General features: G+C 39.4%; 2 protein-coding genes across 2 annotated transcripts; one reads left to right on the plus strand and one right to left on the minus strand.

The window, feature by feature from the left end:
* Positions 1-1,123: 1,123 nt before the first annotated feature.
* On the minus strand, positions 1,124-17,165 carry gpam (glycerol-3-phosphate acyltransferase, mitochondrial). The gene is made up of 21 exons (XM_030755074.1): positions 16,976-17,165; positions 14,500-14,637; positions 14,130-14,249; positions 13,794-13,867; positions 12,798-12,911; positions 12,467-12,616; positions 12,230-12,329; positions 11,606-11,742; positions 11,095-11,194; positions 9,584-9,796; positions 9,246-9,359; positions 9,005-9,090; positions 7,715-7,830; positions 6,724-6,794; positions 6,012-6,279; positions 5,618-5,775; positions 5,053-5,130; positions 4,785-4,922; positions 4,453-4,642; positions 4,105-4,163; positions 1,124-4,008 (listed from the first exon to the last, which is right to left on the minus strand). Exons 2-21 carry the CDS (start codon positions 14,581-14,583, stop codon positions 3,892-3,894), a joined length of 2,487 nt encoding a protein of 828 aa, XP_030610934.1. The 5' UTR covers positions 14,584-14,637; positions 16,976-17,165; the 3' UTR covers positions 1,124-3,891.
* Positions 17,166-17,607: 442 nt separating this feature from the next.
* On the plus strand, positions 17,608-19,809 carry LOC115798259 (60S ribosomal protein L19). The gene is made up of 6 exons (XM_030755044.1): positions 17,608-17,686; positions 18,639-18,745; positions 18,832-18,954; positions 19,213-19,333; positions 19,420-19,530; positions 19,617-19,809. The coding sequence occupies exons 1-6, from the start codon at positions 17,682-17,684 to the stop codon at positions 19,741-19,743; spliced, it is 594 nt and encodes a 197-aa protein (XP_030610904.1). The 5' UTR covers positions 17,608-17,681; the 3' UTR covers positions 19,744-19,809.
* The last annotated feature ends 4,410 nt before the right edge of the window (positions 19,810-24,219 follow it).

Genomic DNA, 24,219 nt, shown 5'->3' on the forward strand with positions numbered 1-24,219 from the left:
TCATTTGCAAGCCAATCTTCCCAGGACTGGACATCCCTGCAAATTCACCCCAAGGTCAAACCATACAATGCTCAGAGAAACTGGAAAAACCTAAGAGACAGAGATTGCAGGCTTCAAGCTCCTTTTTGTTAAATAAATCACAACAGGGTGTAATATGTCACGTGTTGGTGTTCACCTGAGGTTGTATTTAAATGATTGACCTGCTAAGGACCAGAGGATTAGAATTGACCCCTTTCACAAACTGGAAAAATAATGCACATTTACATAAAATGCTTTTAGATTGAAATCCCACTGAATACAGTCGTCCCTCGCTATATCGCAGTTCACTTATTGCAGCTTCGCAGTATCATGGAGTTTTAAAAAAAAATTACCAATTCTGTTTCGCGGCATTTTCACTATATTGCGGGATTTTGCGCTATATATGTATTTCTGTTACACCCCATAATTCTGTTCATCACTGACGAAGAGATAAGTTACACAAATAGAAGTTACAGCTGAGGCAAAGATGCTGCACCACCTTCATCACCATCAGCTATATAATTCATCAGGTTGTAGTAAGAGAGTGGGAAGGGTTTATAAAGTCTTGAAATATATATAAATAATAAAATAAATATAACACCGCTATTTCTCGGATTTTCACCTATCGCGGGGGTCTCTAGAATGTAACCCCTGCGATGGGTGAGGGATCACTGTATAAACAAGAAAACCACCTAGCAGGGCAAAATATGCTCATCACACTGTATTAACCACGTTTGTTGTCACATGAAAAACAAAGATTTAATAATTATGTGACCTTGACTTTTGACCTTCAGGAGTTGATCTCTGCATAATCGCACAAGGTTTCATCAAACTCCTTCAAACAACTTAGATATGAAGTGGACTTGGGAAAAAAAAACAAAGATTCAATCATATGACCTTGGGCCTTAGTGACCCCCCGCCCTCCCCATATACAACCCCAACCTTGCTTTGGTCATAAGCCATCTACCCATGAAGTTTGGTAAGTGCAGGCCGAGTGGTTCCCTAGTTATTGAGCAGGCACTTCAATGTACGCTGCCCGGACGCCTTCCCATCATAGTACATCCCATCTTTTGACAGACATAGAATAAAAAAGACAAGACCATTATTGATCTATCATTATTTATTTAAAAACAAAGTCTAACAATGCCAATTGTGCTTTGCTTTGATAAAGCAAAAACAAAAGTGTGACATATTTATTAGCTGGTGATTCTAACATGTTCTCTCAACTTGTGTATTTTCTTTTTCCAACTTGCGATCTACAGCATTCATCTGGACTCCCAAAATAATTGTTCACATGCACAAAAAAACAACAAAAAACAAACACAACAAATTAATACTACAGTGCGTTAAAAAGGCACCTGTTCCCTAGATACAGGTATTTATCCTACGTTATACAGAGCAGTGGGATGTCATTAATGCCGCTTCAGTATCCCACAAGCAGTTCATAAAAACTATAAATCTGTACCACATCCACTGAGTACTCCACAACATCACAATGACCTTTTTAGATGAGATAACATTCAAGAGGTAACACAATTAATCTTCTACACATACAGCTCCCTTTCATCGACACAACTTACACAGCTGTAAGGCTGCAAAAGAGCATTATCAGGTTCAGCAGAGTTCACATTGAAGTGTCAATGATTAAAGGCGACCAGAGGAAACATGCAGTACAGTACATATAGTGGTTTTTATCATGGCAGATGGGTCCCCTGGTGAGGAGACTTGTACAGACTGAGGGCTCAGAAAAGCTAGAATGCTCACCACACTCTCAGAGCACATTCCTGTTTCAGTAACATACTTTTCTGTTCTTCAACATGCTTTTAAGGTATCTTTCACCAATAAGTAACCTTATTTCCATTTATAAGTTTTGAAAAATATGAAAAAAAAAATACTTGACAATGAACTGTAACAAGCAGAGCTGTATTATCACATGGTCTTTAAATAGAAATATTTATTTAAATGTCCAACGGGACACCTAGGTCCCACTTCTTGTATCGCCCTGACGCATCAACAATGCCCTCACACCATCAGTCTCAGGACTGGATGAGCAATCCAATAATTGAATAATGATGTAATTCATCAAACTTCCTATGACAATTTCAAACTTGCTGCTTCCTCTTTTCTATCATCGGGCATGCGTAAACCATCAAGAAGAGCGGTGTACGTTTATATTCATGTTCATTACAAACTGAGACTGAAAGACACACGAAAATATTGACTTTAAGTTATCAAGTTGCTTTACAATAGAACTGGAAACTTGCAGCCAAATGCACAGTGCTGTGTAGTTTCACCATCAGTCTTTAATTTTGGTCATTCTGGGTTCTTAATTTTATAGTCAGACATCGTCTGACTTTTTATCCCAACACTGATTTATTTTTTGATATATAAATGTTGAAATTTAAGTATAACAATCTAACATACTGTAAGTCAATTTAAGATTTTTTATTCAATCACATAAGTGATTATGAAATTAAATTTTCTTGAGGAAATAAAAACAATTGTTGCTATAACAAAAAAAAAAAGAATAATTTAACCTGGAAGTTTAAGATGACTGCATTATTATTATTATTATTATTTTTTTTTTTTGCTTGTTTCTGACCTTAAAGAGGCCTGTAAGGAGAAAATGTCTTTTTGATAGAACAGGAGACACTATACTGCACTCACAACTAGCAAACTGTTCAAGATTATTACACAGTGTATATCTATTTTTAACCACACTAAGCAGTACTTCTATCTCACAAATGCCCACCTATTGCTCTTTCAGCAGCAGTGCTATAAAGGCTATACAGTGTGTTTATGGTAGAGGATTAGCAGGAATCCCAAATATCTGCTTTCCCTGAAAGGCATGCCACAGAGTGTCTGAGCTTGTTATTTGAATAAAAGTGGGTGTGAGGGCTGGTACTCAATATTTTAAGTGCTGCGCTGTGTAACATTCATGGAAAAGTGAGGTGTTCTGCAAATAAAGAGATCAAAGTCACTTTTCATATGAAAAGTGTAAGTGAATGCACTTAGATATTAGTGGTTTGAATGCACTTAACTGTAGGTGGATGTGGTTTTAGGCCTCGACTGCATCAGACTTTCAACAGGTACATATTGCATTCGCTAAGTAAATATTGTTGATGGGCCAAACTGTTCTGACACTGATTGTTTTTATCTAAAAAAAACAGCAACTAGGAATAACTGACCTTCACTGTAAGGAGATTTAAATTCATACATTTTGCCACTGAAACCTTGGATATGTACATAATTTGCAGGTGCACTGTATCTCTCAGTGGGCAGCAAACTTCTCTGATTACACCAGAGTACAATAATTGCAGTGCACTATAAATGAAATTATTCTTTTGATCTATGTACAGGAAATTGAAATATTTTAAACTGTAAGATATTAGAGTGCACTGAGAGAATACAGCAACTTTATAAACAAGCGCAAAGAGTTAACATAAAAATTCCTCTGTTGTTCGTTGTTTAGTTATTTTTATATGCATATTTTACTTGTTCGCTTGTACAGACAAAAGGCAGCTTGCTTTGTTCGGACTGCATGGTTAATTTTTTTTTTTTGTATTAAAACCTTTTTGATTTCACTGGCGAAGTTCACAACGAATAGTTGATTGAGGGACCCCTTCAATACACGTGTTAAATCAGCTGCACAGTTTTAACACAAGGAGTTAGAGACTGAAAAAAAACAAAACAAAAGGGAAGACTGGCTTCAAGTCTCTTCCAACTAACAGCTAATAGTTAGCTGATTTTATGTGAAGGCACTTCCTGGTAAAGCTTTCCACAGAGTAGCACCTGGGACTGTTTAGAAGTAACCAGTAGAAGCCCTTTATTGGAAGGAGCCTGGGGTCCAAGATGGGCTGACACGTGTCGCGGTCACAGCAGGGTGAAACCTAAGATGTACTGCAGGAGCTTATTCCGATTTTCCTGAGGTAGAAAGGTGTTGCTTAGCTCCAGAGTTGTCACCTTGTTTTCTCTCCTCTCCTTTAGGACCTGGAGAATAATCGCAACACAGGAGAAACAACTTAATTTCAACTGGAGGAATCAGCATACCATGCAAACGCCATATCAGCATAAATACACACTTACCCCGAGCTCTTTGAATGTCCTCACTGTATTCTTCACCAGATAATGAGTTGCACTTTCACCTGAATAAGAAGAGAATAAGATTACAAAGTGCTCGAACTACGTAAATCAGTGACAGGATCATCTGTTTAAAATTTGTCACTAGCCAATTCCTACTTTAATCTGCTGTTAATCTCCTATTTTTTTTTTATGTGAATACAGTTTACACTTTTAGATTTAACTTCCAATTTGTAAAAAAAAACTACTGGAATAACTTTTTTTTTTTAATTCCAAGTGGGAAGTAAGTCTAGGTGAAAATAAATATATATTTTTAATCAATTGTGCAGTATGTGGTTGATATTGGTGCATTACCATAAGCAGCTACTCCTCTTTCTGTGCGTGTCAGCAGGTATCTGAAGAGCCTCTGGGTGTACTCGGACTCAGCCATGGGTTGGCTCAGACTGTGCACGAAGATTGCAGCCCCGCTGTAGGCCTCGAGCACCGGGCTGAGCAGTCGCTGAAGGAAGACAAAGAACTCCTGGTGCTCTGCAGACACACTCACCTGACATAAGACAAAAACAAACAAAAAGTCAAAAACGTAATTCTTGATGTTGGACGTGGGTGTCGTGTATTATTGTGGTGATTCGGCTGGCTTTAAAATTCTAAATAGTATATAATAATAGATAGGCTTTAGTAAAGCAGACCTTAAGGTAGCGATCTCTCTGCTCCTCTCCAAAATCACTGTCCTCATCCTCTTCATCACTTCTCCAGGAAAGGGGCTCAGAGAACTTTTTGGGCCACGGCTCCTCTGTGGGGCTTGGGCTCAGTTCCTCCTGGTCCTCCTGACACACAGAAACAGATCAGATCAATTGAAAGGGCCATTACCTATGAGCTAACAGTCCTTCTCACCTTCCGACATTAGCCACCATGGTCTGTTATTTTTGTCCAGCAGCAGCTGGTCTGTAAACTCACCTCTGCCACATAAAGAACTCCATACTGGATCAGCCGGGTTACTGTGTCATGGAAAACCTGGTAAATTGTCTGGCAGGGCTGTGGAACAGACAGGAGGAGAGGGAGACATGAAACCGTGTAGAAGTTGTAGTTGTACTTGCAGGAACAACTTGCCAACAAGTTCCTTCTTTCAGTACTAGTTTAAACTACTATGCAAGACGTAAATAATCTTTATTTACAGCCTTGCTTAAAGTAACTAATTATATTGAAAGGATGTCTTATACAGAGGTGATCCATTAGATTATGACCTCACAGAGACAAAGTGAAGCAAATTATCTCATGTCTTCAATTATTAAAGGGCTCTCACTGTAAACATGTTCATTGATGGAGAAATGAAGGACTGCAAAGACCTCAGGAACTTGGAAAAGGACCAAAACATTATGGGGAAACTGGCTTAAACTGTTTTGGTGCAACATGCAGGGTAACATGGCATTATAAAGGGACTGGTCATAATATCTTGGATGCGTATATAAAATGCCTGAAGATGTTCAGTATGATAAAGATGCAATATATATGCAGGACTTACTGGTGCTACAGCCACCTCATTGATAAGGAAGTGGGAGAGACCAGCAGCCTTGCGGATGAGTCTCTCCTGACTGAGAAGAAGATTACTGGGATTGCCAGGCTGGCGATCAGACTCTGATTCGATGACCAGTTCTCGCTGCAGTGATAGGACGCTACAGGCTGGAGAGGGAGAGGAAAACCTGTATGTTTAGGACTGCTGAATCAAGCTTTATTGACAGCACAACACACATCACACTAACTGCAAACAGTGATTTGAACTATCCTTTTATTTTTAAAAACATTATTGATGCTTTCCTTGTAGTGTCAGTGTAAATCTTATTTTTTTTAAATAATAACTACATGCCAAAAATAAATGATATACCAGAATAACACATAATACTGTCAGTATAACTTACCAATGATTGCATCAGAAATGAAAACATGGAAAAGGCCGTTGCTGTAGAAGTTGAGCTCAAAAAGCGCGGGTACAGTTTGGCTGGGTGCAATGGTAAACTCTCCATTGCGATTAGAACCGCTGGTCACATTGAGGCAGTTTCCCAGGAGGTGGAGTGCACGCATGACCACATCCTCCGAGTTCCCCGAAAAGCCCAAGTCGAAGTCTCGTGACAGGATCTCCTCCTTCATGTTGAAGAAGTCTTCCACTAGCTTGGACAGCACCACCCCCTGACACAAAAGGAAGAAGAACGAAACAAGCTGAGAAACTTTGGTGTCTCAAAATAATTAATTTCCAACTAATAAAAGTCACGACTCTGAGAAGCAAACAAAAGCTACAAAAGGGCTTTTTGTTGTATACAATACTGAGCATATGTCATGACATTAGTGTGCCTGCAGAGGGCAGAGTCCGACAACTAATGTAAGAGGTGGTGAGAGAGGATGCCAAAAGAAAGGATTTTTTTTTTTAACAGAGAAACATCTATTACTACGTTTAAGACTTAAGTGTCATGCCCAGGAAGACACATACCTGTTAAGAGGAAGGGGGGGTGGGTGGGATGGGGGCAAAAGAAGGTATAGAAATTTCAGGATTAAAAAAAATAGCAGCAGATGTAACTGGCGGTGATAGAACATCATGAGAGAGAAGATAACAGAGGAAAAAAAAGCTATTCCTACCTGTCTATGTCTATACAGCAGCAGACAGGCCACAATGTGGGTGGACATGATTGCTGATGACTTATTAGCCGCTGTAAGGAGGAGATATGAGAAGAGGTTATAGTAAACAACACACAACAGAAAGATAACAAGATAACATTTCTAATTGGTTGAGACACTTATAAGAACACAGTGTTGTAAGCCTAAAAATAAGGTGTATTCACTTTAGTTTTTATTTATATAGAACCTAATCACAGCATATATAGTCAGGAGAGTATACAGAGTATTATAGAGACAATTCCACCTTTAGCATTACATACTGTGGACAAAAAAAATGTTTCTAACAAAAAGAAATCTCAGACAGAACCAAACTCATGGTGAGTGGCTGTCTGGGTTAATTGGTTGGAGTAAAAGGATTTAATTAATGCATTAAGGTTTGACTTTCTTTTTAATAAAAAAATGAAAAGAGCTGATTATATTGATAACACGTTAAGACAGAAAGAAAGAGAATGTGAGTGAGTGCGTAAGTACAAAGGTTACTACAGATCATCTCAAGTAGACATCAACTCTAGAGGTGCAGGACATTTATGAACAGCAAAGCTGGTACCGCATTCTTCCCCTCCCATGTGTGTCCATCCTCCCCTTCGTCCTATTGGCTAAAAACAACATGCCATCTAGCTGGTGGCTCTGTGATAGGCTGTGAGTTAAAAAAAAAAAAAAAAAAAAGGCTAGTGTAGGAGAATGCAGCTGAATGAGCTGGGGAGAACCGGTTTCTGGAGTGCTATCCTAGGGCAAAACACCCCAAGTGATGTGAAGTAGATGGGCTGATGCTGTGCTGTGCTGTATTTCATGAGTGCTGCCTTTGTGAGCAGGTGCACCTTTAATGCAGGATGAAAAGGAGATTTACATGCATAAACAATAAGTAATTTAGCTGAATGGGGTGGGGGGTTCTGTACTGAAGACTTGTCACGCATGTAGTAAACCCACTATCTGTGGGTTGTGATTTTCTTACTAAAGAGAACATGCTTGGCCAGGTTGTTGATCAGTTGTCGTCTACAGATGTCATCAGGCAGCTCTCTGTTCACCTGCTCCTCTTCCTCCTGTCCATCAAACAGCTGAGCATCAGGCCTGGAAGGATAACAACAAGCCAACATGTGTGTTTTACTCTGGCACATTCAGTATTGCATAATTTAAGACAGCACTTGTCGTGTTCAAACACCAGCTCGTCTTCCACTCCCATTCAACAGGAGCTTGCAGTGTCCTGAACATAAATTTTGTAAATCATGCACAGTAAATCCCACTGATATTAAAATGTAATTTTCAAATGTAAATTAATATAAGATACTGTAAAATGTAATACAGATTAGAACAGGGGTAGGGAACTCCAGGCCTCGAGAGCCGGTGTCCTGCAGGTTTTAGATGTGTCCCTGATCCAGCACACCTGACTCAAATGACTGAATTACCTCCTCAGTCTGCAGTCAAGTTCTCCAGAGTCCTGCTAATGACTTCTATATGTGATTCAGGTGTGCTGGATCAGGGACACATCTAAAACCTGCAGGACACCGGCTCTCGAGGCCTGGAGTTCCCTACCCCTGGATTAGAATACATAAACAATATGAGGGGCACAGTATTTAAGACCCAGAAAAACAGTGCATAATTATAGAGGAAAGAGGAACAAAGTGGCATGAGAGTCCCCTGTGTTTGACTTTTCTGCAAACCATCTGCCCCTGCTGTTAAATAAATACTCATCTGAACTGAAGTTAATAGCTTACTAATTATTTGTCATCATTCATTTGCTATGACCCTGCACCCTGAAGTTGGTTCTCTTACTCTTTTCTTTTATTTCCTGGCTTTTGCCAAAGTCCTTACATGTCTCATCCAACTGTGCCATTAGCAAGACATGATATGCCGCTATTTCATGTGAGTGCTGAAAAGAGTATTCTATGCAATTTGTCGCCGAAGAGTTGAGATGGTTGTTAATTGCTGCTACTGGCACAAGTTCTGAAAGTTTGACTGGAGACCAGCTGGGGCAGACTGCGACAGTACTTTATGACTCAGTTTTACTATGAAGAGACAGCTTTGAACTGAGCTGACCCCTGCCAGAGCTAACTCAGGACCTGTTCTCGAATGTCACAGAGCCTGCTGTGAAGTAGCAGGAGGGGAGGCATTGAGTTTGGACATGGAGGTTGTCCAGAAAGGTCATCGCATGCAAGACTGTGGAACTGCTATTTTGTGCATAAGCACAGAGTAGGTGAAGAGATGACTGCTGTTAAGACTGAGCTTCGTGTGTGTTGATACTCACTCTGCAGAAATAATGGTGGGCATCAAAATGTGCTCCAGAGAAACTGGTGGTGGAATATGACGACTTCTCTGGGTGTCCAAGTATTCCTATATTTGACAAAATATAATAATTAATTACAAGAGATAATGTGCTGGCAATCAAATTTTACAGAATTTCATAAAGACATCTTTTATATTTCCAATAAAGAACATATGTTCATGTGCTCAACATATTCTCTGCTCTTTTTTGGGTGATTTATCACCTTTAGGGAGAAGGGCTGGTTGAAATCAACACGGACACAACCGTAGTTCTTCCTCAGCATCCTGAACACTCCGCATGCTATTCCCCACCAGCTTTCGTTCTTCTTCGGCTTGCCCTAGAGCAAAACAGACTTGAAAATGATCCAAAATACATTTATAATGACCATGCTGAAGAAGTTTCTGTCAAAACACACTGGGCCCTAGCAGCATAAATTCACATATTTTCTTTTAAAATTACCTACTTAAGTCACAAATTCAAAAGGCAAATAATTTTCTTCTTTTTTTTTAATATGACTGAAGAAAACACCTCTGTTGCCATCAATGTCATCCAAGCACTTACCAGCTGCTCACTATTGTAGTTTCCCTCAATAATGCGGTCATAGGAGATGCCAACTGGCACCACCAGCACATCTGCGATAGTCCCCGTGGACATCGTGTCAACCACGATGGACAGCATGCCCGCACGTGCTGGAGATGGCTTACCACTGCGAGACCGAGTCCCCTCCAAAAAGACCTCCAAAAACTGCTGCTGCCGCAACAATTCCTCTGTGTACTGTGAGAATGATGAAACAGGGAGATGACCAGGTGAATGGAGAAAAGGTGTGTGTCAGAAATAAGACAAATGAGCAAGCACTGTATGTAAAGGTCACAACATTTTTGGTGAAAATGTTTTCAAGTGCGAAATTCACTTAATTACAAGGTGACAGTCAAGTGAAGTTAAGGCCTTGCAAATACTGTGGTATGCAGGTTAAACATGAGTAGTGGGAACAGCAAACTGTGACAAACTGTGGGAAACTGGGTGCGTGCTGAGGTAGCTTTGCTGGATAATGATATCCTCCAGAGTACAGTGTGCACACAGCTGTCTCTATTATGCAGACACTTTTGAGAATAGAAGCTTTGTCCTGAAATAAACTGCAGGCCATGGCATTCAGAGTAAGCAGGGACTCACATCTAGGTTTAGTTTTCATGGGAGTAACTGGACTTGGAACAGCACGTGGCTTTTTTTTCATCTGTCTGTGAAGGAGTTCGGCCAATTTCATTCTGGGGAGTGACACGGGCAAGCCAGATTAAAATCTCACTATTTAGCTCATTAAATTACTTGGACTACTCTGAATGATTGCAGTAGCAAACTTGTGCACTCACAATAGCAAGAAAAGAGGTAAAATATTGTTGGTGTACTAGGAATGAATTTCAGCTCATCATTTCCACCAGCTGCTCATGTCTTAAGTCGATTATGCTTATCTTAAGGACATGGTACAAACTTATCTTACAAGCACAACACACAGACAGCGCACCCTTAATTATTCTCAACTCCTTATAAAGATACAAACTATGAAAATCTGCCAGTCTGATCAATCCGTACAATTAAGAAAACCACCCACGTTTACGCACTATTTTGAAGAAAGCACATTTAAAATGTTCCAAGTAGCTTTTGATGACAAAGCACTAACAAAAGCTCAGGAATCTGCAACTACAGGCCTGAACATCTACTCATCATTGAATACAGAAAAACCTATGATCACTAACAATGGGCTACAACTGGTAAATTAAAGGTTAGATGATGTATAAGCCCACCCAATATGCTTAGGGAGCAAAAGTGACAATACATGGGTCACTACAATGAAGGAAAGCAGCATATCTAGCCAAACACCATCTTACTTTGACTTCAGAAATTACAGGATTGTAGCAGAATGGAAATAAGTTCTTTAAAAGATAAAATGCTAACTACAAAGTAAAACTGGAAACAGAAAAAAAGGCTGCAAGGCTTAAATAGCAAACGTTTTTTCTCTCTCTCTCATTACTCAAGAGACAGAGCAGAAAACATGAAGAAAACTCTCTCTGCAGACTTACTGCATGCAAAAGTGATCGATACAAAATGTCTTTCTTCCCATCCGCAGACTCCTCCATTCTTCGTCGTATGAAGAAACCTCCAAGTTTACGGATCAGGGTGCTGAAAAAAAACAAGTCTCATGAAGTAGTTTCCAAACTTTCAACATGGGCAGCAGCGCATAATCTACAGCTGCCAGTAAATACATTTTTAATCAGTAATTTCCACAAGGCACTAACTTGGATTATGGTGTTACTGAGATTAAAGGGAGCACAGTCTGATAATTAAACACTTAAAATGTCAAGATGACTCAGTCTGATACCTCTGGGACCTACATTGTAAGTACCCATGTACTACAGAAGATCAGTGTTGGAGCAACAAATGCTACTTGAAGCCGGATAAAACAGCTTTAACTCTCCATATATTTCCAGGGAGCTCCTTATACTCTGATATCAAACTGATCTTTTTACTTACAAATAGAACAGAAGTACACCTTATTTCCAGATCAATCCTCACACAAGTCCTTATGGTTACCTGAGGATGGGGATGCTTAGGTTGTTTCCAGCAGCGATGTGTGGAGCTTTGATGTTGTGACAGAACAGAATCAACGTGATGAGCAGATAGTCGATGTGGGATTTGTGAACAGGGAGGAAGACCATGGGCACATTTTGCTACAAAAAAAAGAGAAATAAGCAGTTACAATTTTACTATTTCTCTTAACAAGCTTTTTAAAAATGTCTGTATACAATGAATGTCATGCACATTTATTATGTATCAGAAATGTACAGTGACAAACAATGCCTGGTAAATATCACAAGCAAGCAACCAAAACCTTACCAGCCACTTGGTAATTGTTTAACTGCTTTAACTCATATATCTAATCAGCCAATCACAATGCAGGAAACGAAAGCAAACACATCAAGACAATCTGCTCAGATTCAAACCGAGTATCAGAATAGGGAAGAAAGGTGATTTAAGTTATTTTGAATGTAGCATGGTTGTATTTCAGGAAGTGTTGATCTGCTGGGATTTTCCCACACAACCATCTCTATAGTTTGCAGAGAACGGTCTTAAAAAGAGAAAAATATCCAGTGAGCACCAGTTCTAGGGGCAAAAAAAGCTCTCACACTTTTTTGTGTGTGTGTAGTTGCTCCTCACCTCTGAAGCTGCTTTCTTCACCATTTCCAGTTGTCCTTTGTGGATCTGGATGCTCCAGAAGAAACCATTAAACAGCCTCAAGAGCACCCAACCAGTTAGCCTGAACCAAAAGAAACGTGAAGATTGAAAACAGAAAAAAATAGACTAAAACTAGCTGTGTCAGAATTCACTCAAGTGAACATATTTGGTATTAAATTCTATAGTAAAAGAAGCCACAGCTTAATAAAACAAAAATACCTAATGAAGGCTGGGGAAATGTTAGCAACCATCTCTTGGAGGAAGGCCCTGGCTTTCTGCTTTACTTTGCTGACAGCTTTGTGCTCCTGGCCAAGCTGGCTGGCTGCAGCATCCGGGTCTGTTGCTACTGTCACAATAGCATTCTCCACGCTGCAGTCAACAAAAGAACATTCAAAGCATTTACTCCATTTCTGTATTAAAATTGACTTATCCTGGTCACCTTTTGTACAGTGTTTCCCAAACTTATGTAGGATGGGATTGCAGTCCCATCAAATCTAGGGTGTCACATGAATTTTGATATGGTGTGCAGTTCCTATAAACTGACTTTTACCTGCTGTTGTTAAGCACGTTATCCACCACGTTCCTGGCGAACATGTCCTTGTGGACGTCTCTCTCCACAACAAAAAGCACATAACTCAGTCTGCGTGCCAACCACCCCCGCTGTCTGCATGAGCACACACAGACACACAGGTATAAGACTACAAAAACTACAAACATTTCAACAAAAGAAGAGATTACCAAATATACTAAAATGTATGCATGCATAGCTGTGTTATAAACATGAACAGAAAACATAACCTTTCATGCAAAAACATACACAAAATTAAAAGATATAGATCAACTTTTCAGATAAGGGACAACCAGACTTGCACAGCTTCTTCTTGCTGATTTCACACATTTCCAGGAAATGCAGACCAACTCGTGCTGGCATAACCATAACACACAGCTTCATCAACAACAGCAGTGTTAAAGATCATGTTTGCAACACCTTGCGCTTTTAACACAATAATACTGACTGTGTCAAGACCAAACAAACAATGCTAACCTACCCATACTGAGAACAGTCCCTAACCATCTCTGCTTACATGCAAACAGAACTAGATACAAGCTTATTTCTGTTTTCCACATTCAATTTGGAACACGGTGGCATACGGCCAAAAGATTTAATTTTACACTGAGCTTATACTGTTTGGTGTTAGGGTGCCTTATTGAGTATTGCCTGCAAAAGTCAGCCACTGGGTGCATGTGTCTGGTGTCCACTGACAAACACCTTTAATTATTCATCTGTCTACCTTTCCACAGTTTCAGAGATCAGTACTCTCAACTTAAAGCCATTTATTATAGATGGGTTGTTAAGAATTTCAGCACCTGTATGAACTGTATTCATTGGGACTGATTAGAGGTCTTCTGCTATTATGACAAGGCAATAAGAGACTTTCCTATGCTGCACAGTGTGAAGTTTCAATAGCTCAATGTTCCTCTTGCCAAACCAGTGGACTGGTCTGAGTAAAATTACTGTGAACAGGAAGTGATAATCTTTGGTTACCTAGTGTGAGTCTCATTTATGTAGATAACATTCCGCAGACCCAGAGATGGAATACTGGGATTGAACAGTCTCTCCTGCAAAGAACAGAAACGATAATACAGAATGAAATATGTGAAGTATGTCTAATAAATACGCCTAGAAAATGCCTTGCAATCACCTTTCAGATTTTCACCTGATCTCCCTTATTATTTAATTAAAAATCATATTACATTTGAATCAATCTATCTATCTATTAAAAGTAATGGCCTTTTTTTTTTTTTTTTTTTTTTTACACAAGGGACCAAAAATCAGCAAATGAACTCAAGCCACTGTTAATTAACTGTGATGTAATTTTACCCAGCTCTGTGGTGTACAGGAGTGACAGCAGCGCCCCACAAAGGGCCTCTTTCTGTTCAGCAGACCCTCCTTCCACGTGCTGGCAACACTACGCAGGACTGAAGGACTGGTGCTGCGGTCCTTGAAACACACACACACACACACACACACACACACACACACACACACACACACACACACACACACACACACACACACACACACACACACACACACACAAAATGAGGGAAAAACAAATACATCAAACGCATGAAAGGACCGTGTGTGTTTGTGTGTGTGCGCACTAAGACAAGATTTATCGCCTTTGAGCTGACAAGATGAATGGTGCTGTTCCTAATTACAATGAAAAGATTAATTAATTGTGGCTTACTGAGTCCTCATTGGGATGTTTCCAGCGGTTACACCACTGCTCTCCATTGTTGACCTGCAGCAGCAAGCCATCTGACAGCTCCATGCTCTCTGCTGTCTCCTTCCTCTCCCTCCTGGTCACACACCACTAGCTGGCAAGCTGATATCACACACAAAAACTATACAGTTACATTTTAAATTGACTGAAGGCAGCCTGTCTTCAGTCAATGAATGCAAATAACACAGGCCTCAATTAATATTAGTGAGCAATACATTTCAGTAGCACTGAATACAAACAAAATCCACAGGTTTTAATCCAGTTGGTGGAAAAGTACAACTTTGACTGCAGCAATATATTAAGCTACAATGGGTGCCATAGTATAGATTGTCTCCACAAGCTGCCTCTGCTCAGCATTTTGACCACATGAGCAATGATGTTGAACCACCAGATGTTAACAGCTTCCCTTCCGCCTGAAAACCAAAGCCCAGCACCTCCCATATGAGGCATCTCCGTGCTATTTGGGTTAACTAAATATCTGCTTGCTCTGGTTAGACCTGATTTTCTAAGTCATGTCAGAGTTATACTGGAAAAACCAACAAGACACAGCTGATAATAATGTGCGTTAACCACCCGAAAATCTAAGAATAAGCACAGTCTGGTGGGACTAGTTCAAAGAGAAGTCAAAGTTTTACTTCTTTAATTGGTATGCGAGTAAGCCATTTTAAATAGACTTCCTTATTTTAGAAAACACACAAACATCTTCAAACATTAATGCACTTTTATAGATGTTAATCAATGTGATGTAAAAATAGTCACTACACAGAAGAGCAAACTAAAAACAGCATAATTGGGAGGCTTTTCTGTAATATTTAAAACATACTTAATTTGTCTGTGTCTGAAATTATGCTTTGCTTTTGTTACACATTAGCTGTCCCACATAATACTGGTAAGCGTCACAATTTACACTAAACACAAAATGCTGGAGGATTTTACAGTGAACCAAACATAACCAGTGAACCTTCCTGAAGGAATAAGACAGTCAATTCTGGTTTTTCAAAAGAAAGGTAAGGGGATAGTTAGAAATCTGTAAGGAAAGTGAGGAAATGTGAGGAGAAAGCACAAATTTAATTAAAATGCGTCTGATTAGCCTGGAATTGTCATTTCATGAATGAATGCTTTCACCCTGAACACTGTACAGCATGTGTCTTTCTGTGAATAATAAGTCTGACTGATGGCAGACTGGCCTCTTCACAAAAAAATGTCCCTGCCTAACAAGTGTGAATGAATGAATGAACATTGCGACATTGTCCTCCCGCGGTGTTGTGGTCGTAGTAGGTGAAGTGCACACAGATGAGGGAAGCAGGGTTTTAAAGGGGTGAATAACCGAGAGTACTCCAGCAAAACAAAGAACTCTAAGAATGAGAAGGTTGAGGGATTAGATAACAGGTGAAGACAGCCTTTACACTGCATTAAAGTTTCACAAGTGCACGGATAATTGTATCAAACTTATCTAGAGCAAAGTAATTTATATAAGAATTAAAATTCTATATTTCAATATGCCTATATTATTTTATATAACAAGTACCTTTTTAAATATTTGATTTAGCTTCTAATTTCACGGTGAAGTAACACCAAGAAATGATAACATTCCACTATCAGATTACACAGGCAAAACACCAGTATTCATCTGAAGCCCCGGGCCATCTGCCACACAATCACGTTTTATTTACCTTTAGCAAAACCAAGCCTGTTCATGCACACTATAAACCACCGGGTTAATCCGACAGACGGGCTCAGACCTGCCTGCAATAAGCAGGTCAAACAGGAGAGGTCTCTTTGTGACAGATGGTCAGTTCCGATAACTAGCTGAGCAGACAACAATAGCACCAACCAGCCACGATGATGTCTAGCTTGGCCGCGGTAACGCGGTATTGTTAAGCTGCAGACGACACCTCCTTGAAACACATGATTAAATGTCTCTAGTTTGTGCATTTGGATGCTTGCGTAAAATTATTAAAGCGTGATCTGAGCAGCTTCCGTGGTCGTCTGTGGCACACTGCATGGCAGTCTGCCGAGCAAATCTCACCATACAGCTTTCGCCGGTACTCACGATGGTCTCTCAGACAGGAGTGACTTTAACCTGGCGTTAACTAGATATCTTAATCGAGTCGTAATCTTAAATGATTAACATTAGATCAGTTTACCTCAGTGTGGGTCAGGCATGGGAAAATGTCAAATCCCACACTGCCAAGGGTCGTCCTGAACTCAATGTCAGGGTAAAGTTGACCGGCTATGTCGTGTTTTACTATGAAAACGGGCTTTAAATTCGAGTCAGTCATCAGTCCCAATCGTGTCAACAAGTCCATATTAACGACACAGTTACTATTTCCATGACAAGACAGATGCGGCAGTAGTTACTACAGTTACTACTGATGCAACGATGTAGCTGTTAGCATTAGCTCTCTAGCCACGCTCGCGAGAATGGAGTCTCACTTACCTTGAAAACAGTGTTACGCTGAGTCATATCTTAAATGTAAGCTTATCGACAAACGGCCGGCCGCTGAGTATTTCAGCGCAACTATTTGTCCCACACTAGCTCCACTGTCCTCGGTACACCGGACGGCACAGCTCTGACACGCGGGGAGGAGTGACAGGAGGCTGGACAACGCGCAGTGGTTTTGTTTTGGTACAGGCAGCGGCACCGCTCTGTCAGCGGCCAGAAGAGGGCAGCACTGCGTCACTTTGTTCACGCTGCATGTGTTACCATTAAACACTTAATTTAAAGGGCTATTTTATTTATTTATTTTATATATTATTTTAAGTTTAGGACATTTTTGGAAAAATGTAATCTTGACAAAGCTTTTAAAAAATGTTCGAAAAATACAGTCCTTAAAATAAGTGGTTAAGCGCCCTCCAGTGGGCGGATGGATACAACACATTTTCTCGGACCGTACCACTATGCTAGAACGGGGGATACATTAATCCACTCGCTATGACTTTTAGGGCGCAGTAAACTAAAGCTATAACATTAGATAATAATAATAATGATAATGATAATTGTTTAACTACCCTGTCACTTCGCAAACAAAGCCTATATTTACAATTCTATATTACCGCCACAGTTGTCTCACCCATGACAATGACTATAATGGTAGGGACACAGACGGTCTATTTCCTTCGTTTCTGTCAAGCTAGCGGTAGCCATGAGGTAAGCTGTATATTTGAAATTTAATTGAGCTTTTCTTTTCTAAGCAGAGTATTCGAATTTTGCTATTTAAAACTGCAGAGAGAGCTATCTAGTTGACGTTGTTTGAACCCGCTCATTTCTACCAGAATGTATGTAGGGCCTGTGTTGGTAAGCAAACCGTGCTAAAGTTGATCGAGACATGTCATAACATGTTACAGAAACAGCACGGATACTGAGCCGGGAATCAGCTGGGAGAAGAGCAGTGTTTTGGCTTATTTATCAAAAAGCTGACAAATGGATTGAGTTAAATAAAAATAATAGGTTTAACAATGAAAGCCAGTTATCTTGACAAGGTAGCGGTATTTCTTTCTTGTTGTTTGGTAATGGGCATTCATTAGGCTGCAGTCTCCTTTATTTAACACGTTGGAAAAAAACGTGTTAAATACGTTTACTGCACTCCACAAGTCACAAAAAGTAGTTTCTTTTGTAAAAAAAAAAAAATCCAACAAAAAATCACAAATGTTTACTGTGACACTCGATGAAAAACAAAACAAACAAAAAAAAACATTGAAATTTGTATTTGATGTTAAGTGCTGTGCTCATGTGCGCAAGGCCAGTTATGAAATATTAATGGCTCATGTCGACAATGGAGAGTGCTTGTTAATTAAGTAATGGTAGGCAGACTTGAACAAAGTGTATGGCAGCCTAACAAATAAAATTATCCTACAGAAATGTGGAAGTTGAGAATATTTTTTTCTATATGTTTTCTGTGCCCACTACCAGAGTGAATTAAGTACGAGTAATAACCCTAAATTGACTCTACACTGGAATAAACTGGGTGAAACCAAAGCAAAGGATGCAATTCTTGTTGCTGTAATATATATATTTTTAGGTTATAAAAACTTAATAAAGGCTCAGAAGCACTCTGTATAACTTTTTTCCTGCAATACTTATATAATAACTGTTCATCCAGCATGCTCAGGCTCCAGAAGCGTTTGGCTTCCAGCGTCTTGCGCTGTGGCAAGAAGAAAGTGTGGCTGGACCCCAACGAAACCAATGAGATTGCCAACGCAAACTCTCGTGAGTTGCTCCCTTAGCAGATTGATGTAGGCTCTGAGGTCCTTAAATTTATCATCCTATATAAACGAGCTGTACTTGTGCTCTAGGCCAGCAGATACGAAAATTGGTAAAGGATGGATTGATCATCAGAAAACCTGTGACTGTTCATTCCCGCGCACGCTGCCGCAAGAACACACTGGCACGCCGCAAGGGACGTCACATGGGTTACGGTGAGTAGTTGAGTTGATTGTCTTCTTTCCTCACATTTGCATTCTACCAAAGCTGTGCCACAGATATTTAGTTTAAAGTTGGCTGTTAACCTGAAAGCGACCTCTTTTGCATATCATTATTAAAAAAAATATCTTTAAAAAAATCCAGCTATGTGTAGATTTTAAGGACTGTTTATTGAATCCTGCAAATGATGGTAATTTCAATATGAACTTGGAGTAAGATGATAGTTTTATTGTAGTATTTTCCTTCTTTTCCAGGTAAGAGAAAGGGTACAGCCAATGCTCGTATGCCGGAGAAGTTGTCATGGATGCGGCGCATGAGAATCCTGCGACGTCTTCTTCGTCGCTACAGGGAGTCCAAAAAAATTGACAGGCACATGTAAGTGTGAATGTCAGTGCTCACTGATTGTAAGACAGTGTTATTTCAGTTTCAGTGATCAATGAGCGATGTTTTGTGTCCTCCAGGTACCACAGTCTCTACCTAAGAGCCAAGGGTAATGTCTTCAAAAACAAACGCATCCTGATGGAGCACATCCACAAATTAAAGGCTGATAAAGCTCGCAAGAAGCTCCTAGCGTAAGTTGCAACTTTTCTTTTTGTATGTTTCACTCCAGGTTCAGTAGCATTTATACACTGAAAGGAATTTGCTTCTGTCCCCTCAGTGATCAGGCTGAGGCTCGGCGCACAAAGACAAGGGAGGCCCGCAAACGCAGAGAAGAGCGTCTGCAGGCCAAGAAAGAAGAGATCATCAAGAACTTGTCAAAGGAGGAGGAAACTACAAAGAAATAAATCTAAAATATATTAAAGTCTTGTGAGATCAGATTTTTGTTGTGAATAAATTTGGATAAGAGAAAATGTCATTGTTTGGTCAATATTACTATTCCCTTAGTATTAAAAATGACATAAGTTTTGGGAAACTAAATCTGACTTTACCCATGATTTATAGCTGAATAAATTGAGGTGGTATTGAAGTATATTATAACATGGCTATGAAACTGCAGTATATGGTATATTCTTGAGGTAATTTGTGTTCTGTCCAACAGATGGCAGCACAGCACCAAAGCATACTCATTTTAGCAAATAAAACTAGAAGGTGTAAATTGTTAGGTAAAAATCCCAAGAGGCTTCATGAATTTTGTCATTTATTTTCAATCAGGTGCTAGATCATACAGTAGAATATGTCTGAGCTGCTTCTGGGCAGAAAAAACAGAAATTAACTGCTGCTATAACTTAGCTAGTTACAAATGAGTAACAACAGACATATCTATTATACAGCCATATACAGCTTACAGTTTAATTTGTGTTTATGCAGCAAAATCACTACACTGTGTTTGTGTGTGTGCATTTCTAAGAAGGTAGTAGAAACAATTTAACCACTGTTGAAATGCATATTTTATAAAGCACATTCTGAAACATCTATAAATATAATAGTAACTTCCTTTCTGAAACATTCTCAGTTCAGTATCCACCCTTCTAGTACAGGCATGTGATGCTGGAGTTAGATGCCATGCAGACTGCTAATAGAGAAGAGCAGTGTTATGCCGGAAAGCCACAGATTTTTCTAAAGATTGTAAAGAATGTATTCCCAAATGCTTTTAATGGGGTGTAATTCTAAAACAAAATCTATTAATTTTATAAAGCAACTGGTACATCTCATATATTACTAAATTCTCAGTGGTCTGCTTCTGAATGCTAAAAGCTTCTTATAAGAAATTATTTTCTCTGCTTCACTTTTCCTGAAAAGCAAAAAAAGCACTAATACAAAATCTCAAATAGCTGTATCAGACAACCCCCATCAGCCACGTTAAAACCTGTGCTACTGACCCCCCAGTTATCCACTTACTTCTTGCCTGGGCCTTGAAGGATTTGTGTGTGTGTGTGTGTGTGTGTGAGAGTGAGAGAGAGAGAGAGAGAGAGAGAGAAAGAGGAGTTTTTACTATCCAAAGCATATTCAGTATTTCAGATCATTGTGAATGTAGGAAATTAGAAATACAAAATATTCCCAGTACACTTCTTCGAGTGCAAACTCGAAAAATTTCTGCCACCTCCTCCTCGTTCTCTGGCACGTCTTTCTGCTTTAAGTCTCAGTAGTAGCTGCTGTGTTTGTGGCTAACAGTCATGCATAAACAATGGGACACTCGAGCTTTAGAGGCTGGCAGCGAACAGTCTTCACATTTACAGTCTGGGCTTCAAAGGCCTTGAGGAGCTGGAATGAAGCTTTACACAGCATAATGCACCTGCTTACCTTGACGTCCTGATTTAATTTTCATACACAGCAGCATTATATACTACACTTTCACAAAAATGCACTTCAGCCATATGCAGTCATTACCAAATTGCTCCGCAAAGACAAAACGATCTTTATAAATAAATGGCAACTCTGCAGAAATATGTCACAGGGATTACTGAAGGAGAAAACAGCCTTTGTACAGCGAGGCCATTTTGCAGCTCCATTAATGTATTTCTTCATTACCAGGAGGCACTCCTATTTCCTGAAGCGTGAGCCTTAATGGGATTAGATAAGGAGAGGAATATGAGCTGAAACCAAGCAGCACTCTTTATTACAGTTGGCCTTCAACCCAGGCAAAACAAATGGAGAATACTCAAGAGTTCAGGAGCACTTTAATAACAAATGAAATGAGTAGATGAAAGTGATTAAAGGGAGATTATTTTTAAATATGAAAACAGTTATCCAATGACTAAATGAATTACTTTACTTTTGCCTGTTTGATTACCCTCTTTACGTTGTCTTTGGGGGTGTCTTTCTTCTTTGTGTCTTACTAAACTGTCAGTCGTCCTCTTTTCTCATCTATCATAGAAACTGATTGTTACACTGCATAATAAAACGTATAAAATATTCACCTCATCTTCCTCTCTTTTTAATCCTTTTCAACATTATTTTTATTTTCTCTTCCCACATGTTCAGTGCACTCTATTGCCTAATCACTTTTGGCTTACAGACTGACAGAGGTAGAAAGCATTGGGGGGGATTCAGAAGCTTTAATTCTCTCATTCTCATTTGCTGATTGATAGGGAGGATTACTGTAATAGTGCTCACTGATACAGCTCAATCAGACAGACAGTCACCCTGATCTTATACAGATTCGCCTCAGGCCTGTCTTCTTAACGCCAGGGGTTGTGCGCTGTCACACTTTCACACTGCCACACACTCATTCAGTGTTATCCAGACACTACTCAATACTAAAATACATCAGGAATCACGGAAATTACAATGTTATATTACGAGTGATTGTACTTGCTCAAAGAAAGTCATTACTAATGATCTCGAGTACACAAGGTAGCAGTACTACTAGAAAGTAGTCAAACCGCTGCTCTTGAAAAGGGGGAGTTGACACTCTTATCTCCTGGATTTTATCCAAGCTGTACAGTGATTCAAAGCGACATCTTTCTGGTCGTATTTTGGTGAGCGTCAGCAACTGTGATCACAAGTGTTCTCTTGCAAGTGTGTCATTTGCACCAAATATATGACCATTCAGCTCCACTCTAAATGACTTCAGCGTGATTGATCAAACCCACAATTGCTACAATCAAACATTTCCAACAAACATCTCACGTGCAGTCAGAGCAATGGCAGATCTGGAGGTGACTGAGACATCATGATACCAGTATGCCTACTTTTAAAAACAAAGGCTGTATTTAACTTGTGTACAAGAACACTTTTACGAATATATATATATTAGAGGTGGGACTCGATTAAAAAAATTAATCGAATTAATTAGAAGCTTTGTAATTAATTAATCGTATTTAACTGCATTTTAATCACATTTTAATATTTAACATGAGAAATATTAATTTAAGTTTGGTTGATGAATGAATCAATATACATAAGCTTAAACTTCAAAATTTTATTTTCCCACCAGTCTACTACACAGACCAATGAAGGGTGTAAGTGCTCCTGTGTTAAGAAAACTCCTGAAATTAAAGTTAAACAACATAACTGGATAGTTTTAGTCAACAATAATGTCTCACTTAATATAGTTGGAAATCAATCATTCGCTCAGCTGTGTTCCTTGATGTTGTTATGCTTGTTTTAACAGCTTATTTTGAATAAAGACTTAAAATTAAACCACAAAAAGGAGCAAAAGTTCGCTCTCCGTTTAACCAGCTGCTTTTACACAGCTGTGCTTCGCACTCACGGTTGGTAGGCGACATGAGCTACGCAGAGGTGACGGCAGGTGACGCTGATATGAAGGCTAGCCGCTCACTGCCAATCTTTGCGGTCTTCCTGGGCTGCGAAGGACGTGGGCTGGGTCCTTCGAAGGGGGCGGCCCCTGAATTTGGACATTGTGCGTCGATATAATCTGTATGCCGGGAACTCGTGCACTGAGAAACGTTCCACGGTGCAAAGTGCGATTAAAATTAAAAATTTTAATTCGTTAATTTCCCCGTAATTATTTAATCGAAATTAACGCGTTAAAGTCCCACCCCTTTTATATATATATATATATATATATATATATATATATATATATATATATATATATATATATATATATATATATATGACACTGTAGATACTGTTGTTTTAATCTGGGAACTTCTTCTTTTCTTCTTTTTGCCTCCTAAGGTTAGGGGGCCTTGTCATAGAGTAGTATTACATATGGCAACTGGGTTCTCAGGTGTCCAGTTAGAGGTCAGGGTACATCATATCATGCAGACTGGACTGTAATTTGATAAGAAATTAGAGTCAGATATGAGAGAGAACTCACAGTGGTGGTAACTGACACCACTGCTGTTCTGACAAAAGCATTAGCAGCCTTTTTTGGACAATCTTATTGTCTTTTTGTGCCACAGTTTCTTCTTCTCTGCTTTTATTTCTTATATTTATTTCATCTTATGTGAAATCTGGATTAATTTAAGATGCTATTCAAAAAGAAAATTATATGATACACTCACCAGCCACTTTGTTAGGTACACCTGTTCAACTGCTGGTTAAAGCAAATATCCAATCAGCTAATCACATAGCAGCACCTCTGTGCATTTAGGCATGTAGACATGATCAAAATGACCTGTTCAAGTTCAAACTGAAGATCAGAATGTGGGACAAAGGTGATTTAAGTGATTTTGAACTTGACGTGGTTGTATTTCAGGAACTCTTGATCAGCTGGGATTTTCCCACGCAACCATCTCTAGGGGTTTACAGAGAATGGTCTTGAAAAGAGAAAATATCCACTGAACAGCAGTTCTCTGGGTGAATGTTGATGTCAGAATAGTACCAACTGAGCATTGTTTAAATAACACAGA

This window comes from Archocentrus centrarchus, chromosome 19, assembly GCF_007364275.1.
Source record: "Archocentrus centrarchus isolate MPI-CPG fArcCen1 chromosome 19, fArcCen1, whole genome shotgun sequence".
Taxonomy (NCBI): domain Eukaryota; kingdom Metazoa; phylum Chordata; class Actinopteri; order Cichliformes; family Cichlidae; genus Archocentrus; species Archocentrus centrarchus.

What these genes read in the sequence shown, in the direction of transcription:
- gpam (XM_030755074.1), bottom strand. Translation starts at nt 14,583, where the DNA reads ATGGAGCTGTCAGATGGCTTGCTGCTGCAGGTCAACAATGGAGAGCAG. An exon ending in TGCTGTATAGACATAGACAG is followed by an intron (nt 6,280 to 6,723) that starts GTAGGAATAGCT and finishes CTTTTGTGTCAG; the next exon opens with GGGGTGGTGCTGTCCAAGCT. An exon ending in GAGTTCTTTATGTGGCAGAG is followed by an intron (nt 4,923 to 5,052) that starts GTGAGTTTACAG and finishes TCTGTGTGTCAG; the next exon opens with GAGGACCAGGAGGAACTGAG.
- LOC115798259 (XM_030755044.1), top strand. An exon ending in GATTGCCAACGCAAACTCTC is followed by an intron (nt 18,746 to 18,831) that starts GTGAGTTGCTCC and finishes CTTGTGCTCTAG; the next exon opens with GCCAGCAGATACGAAAATTG. An exon ending in AAAAAAATTGACAGGCACAT is followed by an intron (nt 19,334 to 19,419) that starts GTAAGTGTGAAT and finishes TGTGTCCTCCAG; the next exon opens with GTACCACAGTCTCTACCTAA.